Source organism: Prunus mume, linkage group LG7 (assembly GCF_029339155.1).
Source record: "Prunus mume cultivar Tortuosa linkage group LG7, ASM2933915v1, whole genome shotgun sequence".
In the NCBI taxonomy this organism is placed as follows: Eukaryota; Viridiplantae; Streptophyta; class Magnoliopsida; order Rosales; family Rosaceae; genus Prunus; species Prunus mume.
In genome coordinates this window covers 12,887,531-12,897,828 of record NC_142704.1, presented here as the reverse complement: position 1 = coordinate 12,897,828, position 10,298 = coordinate 12,887,531, and the positions used below count along the sequence as shown (strand labels likewise).

Below are 10,298 nucleotides of genomic sequence, written 5' to 3'. Positions count from 1 at the left end.
TCTCTTCATCATCCAAAATATAAATTAATATTTACCTCCCAGAGGGTCCGCAGTCAAATCACAAGTGAAAACAACCCTTGAATTGAAGAAGACTTGTTGTGGCGCCATTTTTTCAAAATTCCCCCGCAGTCCGCTTTTGCCCACAGTTTTTTTTTCTTTCCAAAATTAATTAATTTAACCCATCCATCCAGCCAAGTCCCCATAGTTTCCTGTACTTTCCATCTTCTCTTTAGTTTCCTATAAATTATCTAACTTTCTTTCTCCTAAATAAATTTGAGTTTCCCCCCGCACGCACACAATCTCACTGACAGCCCCATATAACACTTTTGTCCAGAAGGGAGAGAATACGAAAAGGTTTGAGCGAGTTGTCAAATTTGGGTTGTGATGGCGAGGAGAGGAAGAGGAAGAGGAAGAGGAAGAGGAAGAGGAAGAGGCAGAGGCAGAGGTAGAGGCGGAGGCAGAAACGGGTCAAAGCAAGAAGACCCAGAAAGCCACAGAGACCAAGAAGTCCAGGAAACTCACGAGAATGGTGTCTCAGAAAACGGTAGCTTGGAAAAGGAGGAGACTTTGGGGAATCAAAGTGATGGGTCAAAAGGGGTTGCTGAGACTATTAAGAAGAAGAAGCGTGGCAGGAAGAGTAAGAAAGATTTGGAGGCTGATAAAGTGGAAATCATAATGGGGAAGGAGGAGCATAGTTTGGAAAAACAAAATGGAGAGGAAGGGGAAGATGAAGGGGTTGCTGAGACTATGAAGAAGAAGAAGCGTGGCAGGAAGAGTAAGAAAGATTTAGAGGCTGATAGAGTGGAAATCATAATGGGGAAGCAGGAGCATAGTTTGGAAAAACAAAATGGAGAGGAAGGGGAAGGTAAAGGGGTTGCCTTGTCTGAGAGGGAGAGCCGAGGAAGGAAGAGAAGCAGAGATTTGGGGAACTCTGATGAAAGTTTGAGAAAGTCGGCAGGTTATTCGCTTAGGCCTGTAAAAGTTCCTCTAATGCAAGAAGAGCAAACCAAAAATAAGCATTCTAAAGAAGTAAGAAACCTGTTACTCCCTGTTTATGCCTTTTGTTGTCACTATTGTTGATTTATGTAATTGCTGATTTTGGGTTTTAACAGTTTGTTGAGGAGCAATCCTTAATGTGCCATCAATGTCAGAGGAATGACAAGGGCAGGGTTGTTCGCTGCAAAAGTTGTAAAAGAAAACGATATTGCGTTCCTTGCATACAGAACTGGTATGCATTTATCTGCTTCATCTTTCTTATTTCTGGTTACCAACTGGTAAAATATGCTGGATTGTTTGAGTTTGTTTTGTTGGACTAGCCACGTTTCTTTGAAATGAGTTTGCCTCAGTAGAATCCAGTAAATAAGATATTGTATTTCATTTTGAAAAAGAAGGGGATTATGGAATTTTTATATAATAAAATTGGTGATAGTTACATAAGAAAGTTGCAGAATAGGGCCTTATTCTTTTTCCCTTAAAAAAAAAAAATTATGTTTTGGTGCTTGGGTTTTATGCATGATATCAGTGATAATCAAAGTCAAATGACTCACATGGAATACGGGGTGAGTATTGCACTTTCTTAGAAATAAATACTTGAAAAATTGTAGGGTGGAGTCTACTGAGGAATGGCAACTGATTAGGTCTTTGAACAAGGTTGTGAAAACTTATATAACTTGCTTACTTTGAGTACTAATAGTTTCTGCTATCTGGTTCTTTTTGAATAATATGCATTTGACTAAGCCTGAAATCAAGCAACATGTTCTTTTACTCGGTAAGATGCTCATACTTGTTAAAGGCCTTAGAATCAAATTTTATTGGATGAAACCTGGTGTCTATTAGGATTGGATGTGGCTTTAATAGAGGTCTCTGTGTATGTCTGGTTGCGAATCTCCAATTATTTTGACACACCAACTCTCTTTGCATAGTTTTTGTGTGTATTTATTGTCAAGTTTTGTAGGTATCCTCAGACATCAGAGGATGCCATTGCTGAGTCTTGTCCAGTATGCCGTGGAAATTGCAATTGCAAAGCATGCTTGCGCATAGATGTACCTGTGAAGGTCAGTTTCTCTCCTTGTGTGCAAATCTCCTGAATTATATGTCAGTAAAGTTTGATTAGATTTATTGGTTATATTGCAGAATTTGATCCTGGATTTTAAAATTGAGGAGGGTGAAAAAGTTGAGCACTCTAAATATTTGATTCATACTTTGCTTCCATTCTTGAAAAGAATTAATGATGAGCAAGTTATTGAGATGGAGATGGAGGCTAGTAGACAAGGTACATTCTTTCTGTCTCTTTCACACAGGTGTTGGAACTCATTACAGGATTAACTCTTGTTTCTCACCACCTTGTGTTTTGATTCTGAGGCAAGGAATAATTAGTCTAATAATTAAAAGGGCGTGGTTGTAGGTTTGTGTTCAGATGGCTACATTTTGTGTGTGTGTGTGTGTGTGTGTGTGTGTGTGTGTATAGTGGGGGAGGGAAAACATGCAAAATTATCTTAGTTCATGAAAGATGTGACCACCACCATCTGAGTCTTACAACACAAAATATTAATGTGCTTTTACCCTTTTTTTAAATTTTCATTTTGGACATTCTTTGGGACAGGTTTAACTGTTTTGGAGCTAAAGACAAAAAAGTCAGATGTAAAAGCTGATGAGCGTGTGTATTGGTAGAGCCATTACCCAGAATATATTCTATATTACATTTATTCTGCAGTCTGATTAGTCATTTGATATTAACTTTGTTTATATATTTCTTTGTCAGCAACAACTGCAAAACTTCGATTTTTGATCTTCACAGAACCTGTCCTAGTTGTTCATATGACCTCTGCCTCAACTGTTGTCGGGAGATCCGAGATGGATGCTTGGCAGGGAGGTGGGGAGGAAGTGATTATGGAATATGTCAGTCGGGGCCTAGACTATTTGCATGGTGGAAAGGAAAAGGTGGAACTGCCTCCAGAAACTAGCCTAAGTGTTCTGGAAGGTCAACATTTGAGTGGAAACCAAATGAAGATGGAAATATTCCTTGCCCCCCAAAGGACATGAATGGTTGTGGTGATGGTATTTTAGAATTGAGATGCATGTTTCCCGAAAATCACATCAGGGAGTTGGTAAAGAAAGCAGAAGAAATAGACAAAGCTTACAATCTTATGCGTTTAAGTGAAACTTTGACAGAAAGGTGTTCATGTCTCAACTCTGTGGACGATGTTGGCTCAAGCAGCACTAAATCAAGGAAAGCAGCTTCTAGAGTTGCTTCTGATGATAACTATTTGTACTGTCCAAGGGCTGGAGATATCCAGTGTGATGATTTTAAGCATTTTCAGTGGCATTGGTTCAGGGGTGAGCCCGTAATTGTGAGTAATGTGCTTGAAACTACAAATGGTTTAAGCTGGGAACCATTGGTCATGTGGCGTGCTTGTCGTCAGATGAAACATATTAAGCATGGTAGACATTTGGATGTGAAGACCATTGACTGCTTGGATTGGTGTGAGGTCAGTTATTCTCTGGCTTTGAATTGCTTAGTACTATTTATAATTATATTTCTAATTGCTCACTGCTGGCTGTAATGATGTTTTAAATATGTTAACTTTTTAAAGTTATAGTGTGATAATATTTGAGAAATATCTGTACTGTACAGGTTTTTCATCAATTTAGGTGGATATTTTAATGGTAGAAATTTTATAGGGGGGGTTTGTTAATACTGCTTTGTGCAGTCTGAATAAGCACAAACATCTTTATGGTCCTTGGTCTAAATCATAAATTGTTTATTTTCCCATGGTTCACGTGTTTTAAGTATTCTTTGCTGAGTATATATGTTGGACGAGAAAAAGAATCTGTTCAGATAGTATAAAATTTATGAACACCAGTCTAACATTGTTGCAGAAAATTTGTTCTGGGTAACTACATGGAAGGTTTTCAACTTGTCTCAGTCTCAGCTCATATTAATTAATTGATATGTGTTTAATGTGAAACAACTCATGTATATAATTATGTACCCAAAAACATTCATTTATAAATAAGCAATAAAATTCTTTTTGTTGATTTGGAATGCTAACCAACTAAATATTAGGCAGGGATCTAGATTTGTTTCTTTAATAATAATTCTAGATCAGAATTGCCATTCAGATCTTCCTAATCAGGTTTTGAATATTGTCAAATGAGCTTTTCTTTTTACATGAAGTGATTCAACTGAACTAATCACCATCTTGGAAAGTTGAGCTCGAATGGGAAACTACTTAATGTAATGAGTTTGTAAGTGTGGTCAAACAAAGAAGTTTAGTGGATTTTCTTTTTCTATTGCATGTTTATACGAGGGATTTTACAAATGCAAAAACCTTGTTTCTGTATGTTGTCAGAATCACAAACCTCACTTTAGATTGATGTTAAGTGGGGTGGTCATTACCACTGGTTTTTTCATCATCTCAATCCAGTCGTTTTAAGATATTTGATAATCTGATTAGCATATTCTGTATTGTGTTTATTTATCATTTTTATGTGCTTGTTAGTCTCTTATGATAATCTAACATCATTTTAATTTGTCAGAAGTTTTTATTTCTTTATGGATTGTTTAGGGGCTTTGTTCGTAATTTCTTTCCACTTTTGTCCTCCCACTATAGTTATCACTCTCTTCAAAACTTGAACTGTTCTATGTTTATTGATGGTTTGATTTTGATAAGTTATATTAACTTGTGATGAAATGTAGGCGGATATCAATATACACCAATTTTTTACTGGATATTCGAAGGGCCGGTTTGATTGGGAAAATTGGCCTCAGATTCTGAAACTTAAGGATTGGCCGCCGTCTAATTTATTTGAGGAGCGCCTTCCTCGTCATGGTGCTGAGTTTATTTGTTGTTTGCCATTCAAGGAATATACCCATCCTCGCAGTGGTTGTCTGAACCTCGCGACCAAATTGCCTAAGAAGCGTAAGGATTATGTAAAGCCTGACATGGGGCCCAAGACATATATTGCCTATGGTTTTGCCCAGGAGCTTGGGCGTGGAGATTCTGTAACCAAGCTTCACTGTGATATGTCTGATGCGGTAATCCTTCTTTTTCTCTTGTATATATATATATATATATATATATATATATATTTATTTATTTAGAGAGGGGGAGGGGGTGTTGTGTGTTTGTAGGGCTGCATGTGGTTTCTTTCAGAATGTAGTGGTCATTTAGGATGTGAGATGCATGGAATAAGCAATAACCAGATGAATATATCTTGTGCATGCTGGTAGTGGTTGTGCTAATTACTGCCCATCTGACCTTTCTGGTTGGAGTCTTCACCTGAATATATATTGTAAATAAAGTCAATGCTCGGTCATTGTTTTGATTCAAACAAAAATTATAAACCGCTGAGACATATCAGAAAATTTAAAATAGTTAGTTGCAAGGCATTTCATATGTGTCTGTATCCTTAAATGTCACCGTGACATGTGCAGAATGTGTTCGACATGTCATACTCATATGTTTGTCCTTTTGGTTTAGAATTACTGCATAATTGATGCAAGTAGGTGACAGAAGAGAATCATTTGAATTTGTTTCATTTATACTTCATGTCTTTACCACCCCCCCCTCCTTTTCATATTATAACTTTCAGCATATTTTGTCCTGACTAATTTGTTTCAGGTCAATGTTTTGACACATACTACTGAAGTGACCCTTACTCCTGAGCAACTTGCTACTATAGAAAAGTTGAAGAAAAAACATATGGAGCAAGACCAAAGAGAATTTTCTGGGGATTGTCAGACTCAGGATGACTTTATGGATTGTGGTAATCCTGGCAGTGGATCGTGCTCCAGGGATGCAAATGATAAAGAATTTTGTCTCGAAGTTGGTAATAAAAAAAGTGGTTCATCGGTTCAAGAGTTGGATAAATCAAATGTTGGGAATGATGGAAACTTTTCAAAGGGATCTGAGTCTGAAAAGAGTGTTTCAAAGGGATCCGAGTCTGGAAAGAGTGTAGAGGAAAAATTAGATCATGATGAAAGCGGTGAAAATAGTGAGCATTCAATAAATACTGGGAATAAGTTGGAAAGGTCAAATGAAGCAGAAGGTGGTGCTTTGTGGGACATTTTCCGGAGGCAGGATGTTCCTAAGCTGGAAGAATACCTCAGGAAGCACTCTAAGGAATTCAGGCACGTACACTGTTGTCCATTGCAGCAGGTAATTGCTAAGTAACAATTCTAAAGCTAGATAATTTTTATCTCTTGGAGATAATGCTGCAATAGTAATGGTTTAGGCCCATTACATAATCAATATATTAGTTTTGAATTATCCATATTTCTGCATTCTTTTGGTTGGGCAAAGTGACATTGGTTGGTGCTCAAGGAAGTGAATTATTTTTCTTGTTGTGCTTAGTATGTATTGATTTAGGCAAAATTTATTTGAGTTGGATTACTGCAGAAATGTATGAATAATTTGATATACGACTGAATATAAACTCAAGTCATTGATGGATTTCATGAGGTGCATTTACGCACTTGTGTGCCACGACATCTTGGTGTGGCTTAGAGTTTTCAATATAATTTGATTTTTACTTAGATATTTCAGACTTCCATATGAGGTCTGTTTTAGGGTTTCCTTATTCGGGTTTGTATGGCCTCAATAATAGGTCGTTTATCTGTAAATGGAATTTTTTGCTTCCTATTGATTGTTTCCCTTCTTTTATGGTCATTATACATTGGCTTTTGGATCTTTCAGTGCACCTCCAGCCAATTTTTCTTTTATGAAAGTTTCTTCTTATGGTCATTTATTGTCCCCTGACTTGTATACTATTATTTTCTTCCAATGAAAGTTTCTTCTTATGAAAATATAAGGTTAATTGGCTGACTAACCAAATTTGATGGGGCTATTTAATGGGATTCAGTAAAAGATGCACTGGCAATTTGGTAGTGCGTGAAATCTTGCTTCCACTTGCAAAATTGTAGCCCATCTGATTTAGTGTTTCAGATAGGAAAGTTATTGACGTATTTATATGCATATATTTTTTGTTTTTATCTAGTTTTTCATCATATAATGTGGTTTTTTTGATGGTGTAGGTTATTCATCCCATACATGATCAGACCTTTTATCTGACTCTGGAGCATAAAAAGAAGCTCAAGGAAGAATATGGTTAGTTCATTAAATACTTATGAGTAATTGGATTCAAATTATATATCTTATGATTTTGTGCGTTCTAATAGGAATTGAACCATGGACGTTTGTCCAAAAACTTGGGGATGCTGTCTTTATTCCTGCGGGTTGTCCACATCAAGTAAGAAACTTGAAGGTAACTTGTTAAATGATATTCAGGTTTACTTTTGCATGTACTTGATGCTCTACCTTTTTGTTTTGTTTTGTTTTTTTTAAAGTTTATATCAGACCAGATTTGCTGGTATTTAGTGTCTGAAATTTGTCTGCCATACCTTTGCCTCCTGTTAATTGCCTTCTTTTATAGAATAATTTTCCTGTAAAGTAAAAGCATCAATGTGTAGTTACCATACAATACATGGCCTTTTTTGATGAATTATTTAGAGATCCCTTCTGGAATTGATCTGTTAGAATTTCAAGTGTAATAACTTATTTTCCATGTATAATTACGTATCTGTTGAAATTTGTTATGTCCTAATGTTTTTTCATGCTTTCTATCTTACTCTTATTAAACTGAACATGCATTTGAAAGGATATATTTTTTTTATCTTCAATGTAAAAGTTTTCTTGCTCTGTTCGTGAAATATGAAATTCGTTTGTTTTGGTTTCCAGAGTCCAATGTATTTATTTATTTATTATTTTCAGTCATGCATCAAAGTTGCGATGGACTTCGTTTCACCTGAAAATGTCAGCGAGTGCTTCCGCATGACAGAAGAGTTCCGAAAACTTCCACAAAATCATAGGGCAAAAGAGGACAAGTTAGAGGTATGTAGAATTCTTTATCTTTAAAATAGGATGTCAATGTTGTTATATCAGCATGTTCTGATAATGTTAAATACATTAGATGGGTAACCTGACCAACTGATATATCACTTATTCTAATGTCTTGAGTTGCTTGGTCTTTTTCTTGATTTGGTGGGTTAGTATGATTGTTCGAACTTATGCCTAAAATGAGCTTCTTTTTCATTTTAAATTTTTGTCATCATTTTGTTGAACGATTTTGTGTTAATTTAAGGTTTTGTTTGAATTCTATCTCCGTTTTAGTTGATACACACACACACACACACCACACACGCATACTGATGGGTTCTGCTTTGAGTATTATCTAGAGACCTAATTAGGTGATCATTTCAGTCCTGGATGGTACAGATATAGGCTATTATGATATGCACACAAGAATTGTATTATGTGAGACAAATTACAAAAGACTTATTCTTCTGCTCCTCCTGAAACAGGTCAAGAAAATGATTGTTCATGCTGTTAACAATTTGATGTCTCCAGATAAGAAAGCAAGGTTAGTTGATTAGTATACTACACATATATGATGCCTTTGGATAAGAATGCTAGTCAGCCTGTACTCAAAATTTAGCAGTGTTCTCATGATATTTGGGTTTGAAGAGCCAATGCATGGTCGGAGGTGTGCTGATGTCTCAAAGTCTGGCAAAACCTGACAAACTAGCCTTTCTTTATTATTATTATTTTTTCTCTTTTCTTTTCTTACTTTGCTAATATCCAGATTAATAAAGTTACTAATCATACTTCCATTATGCATATAAGATTTAACATTTTGACAAATACTGTTTTGTTTGTTGATCTTCTGATCAACCATTTTGAGCAAATGATTTTGTTTCTTGATTTAACTGCATACAAACACGCACACATATTCCTACTCATCGATGAGCGTTAAATGCACACATGCAAGCACGCTCATAGACACAAACATAGTCACTCATTGATGAACAAAGAAATTTATTCTCAGTAAAGTAGAAATCCAACAGCCACTTATTAAAAAAAAAGTACTTTGTTGAGATTTGAATATCAGTTTAAAAGGGTTCCTCCTGGTTTACCTGGTGAGTAGGAAATCAAAGTTTTCCTTGCGTGTGTGTTATATTGTACTGCTTGCAAAATGTAGACTGAAATCAGCTGCACAATAGCAAATATCTTAAAACACAGGCTGAAGTTTAACTTGTGTCAGTGAATTCTCCTGGAGTGCTGTTACTGACACGTTTTCACAAATGTAAGAAATCAATGTTTTCAATGGAATTTGAATGGAATGTAAGCTGTTAGTTGAGAAAGTCAGGAAAAAGTGTTTTTCTACAGATATTAGGATGTAATTAGTTTATTCACTGTTGGAATACAATCAGCTGGAACATTGTTTAATTAAGTACTATTTTTATGTTTAACTTTGTCTATTCTTGTGCACTTGAGAATATCCGTTGAGATGCCTGGTTCTATATTTTTTGATTTCCAGGTCAAAGAAAACTGCAGACAACGCATAAAAAACGCAAGCATTGAAGATGGTTGAACTGGGAAAGGTTCTTTTGAGCTGTGTAGGCTGCTGGATCATGCATAGTGATCTATGCCATAAGAACTATTGTCTACATTTTGCTACATATTAACCGATGATTGTGGCATTTTGTCCTCCATGCTCAAATTTTGTTCTTGTTGCTCGAGAGTTTTGGAGTTTCTACTGATTGGGTTATGTTTTACAGTCGTGTAATCTAAGTTATATAAGTAGTTTCTAATTGTATTATGTGAATCAATTGTGCCATTATTTTGTGTATTGTACAGTGTAGACACGATTGAAGATCTAGTAACCGGTTTAGTTCATTGGTCATTCTTCTCTGTGTTTTTTTTTTAAATTTCTATCAAGTACTCTGTTTCAAATTTCTTCTACCATTATGTGATGAACTTGCCAATGCAATTTGAAATTAGTAAAATATAATTAATAAATTGCAAGAATGATTTTGTGGTAAATTTCAGTGTTTTGATAAAGCCTAAGGCCACCTCCAGTGCAAGCCTAAACCCTACCATTACGTGATGTCATGCTGACATCAGCAGCTGTTTTTCAATATTTTTTTTTTTTGCTTTGGCGTTTTTCCACACATCAACAGTAGAAAAAATTTGAAAATCAGCCGATGACTTCAGCGCTGACTCACCAGCCCACAGAAACCAACGGTTACAAGCCACGTGTCTTCTCCTGGAGTCTTTGATCCAAAAAACTTATCCAATCCAAAGACTGTCCAATTTTTGGCTTAAAAAAATTGAAAAAAAAAATCAAAAGAATTTGTAAAAAATATCAAAAAATTCTGGAAGTTTTTTCTATTACCTACCAATATTTTTTTCTATTACAAATTCATCTAGTTCCAATATTTTTTACTTTCCACACCA

At 35.7% G+C, this 10,298-nt stretch overlaps 1 protein-coding gene across 1 annotated transcript; it reads left to right on the top strand.

Annotated features, from left to right (window-relative positions):
* The first annotated feature begins 201 nt into the window (after positions 1–201).
* Positions 202–9,744, top strand: LOC103336696 (lysine-specific demethylase JMJ29-like). The gene is given in 15 exon segments (XM_089041617.1): positions 202–1,029; positions 1,113–1,228; positions 1,955–2,054; positions 2,134–2,272; positions 2,603–2,666; positions 2,762–2,867; positions 2,869–2,962; positions 2,965–3,488; positions 4,700–5,038; positions 5,625–6,161; positions 7,037–7,109; positions 7,181–7,266; positions 7,773–7,892; positions 8,363–8,421; positions 9,379–9,744. Coding segments are annotated over 15 exon segments (3,030 nt in total). The 5' UTR covers positions 202–384; the 3' UTR covers positions 9,407–9,744.
* Positions 9,745–10,298: the final 554 nt, after the last annotated feature.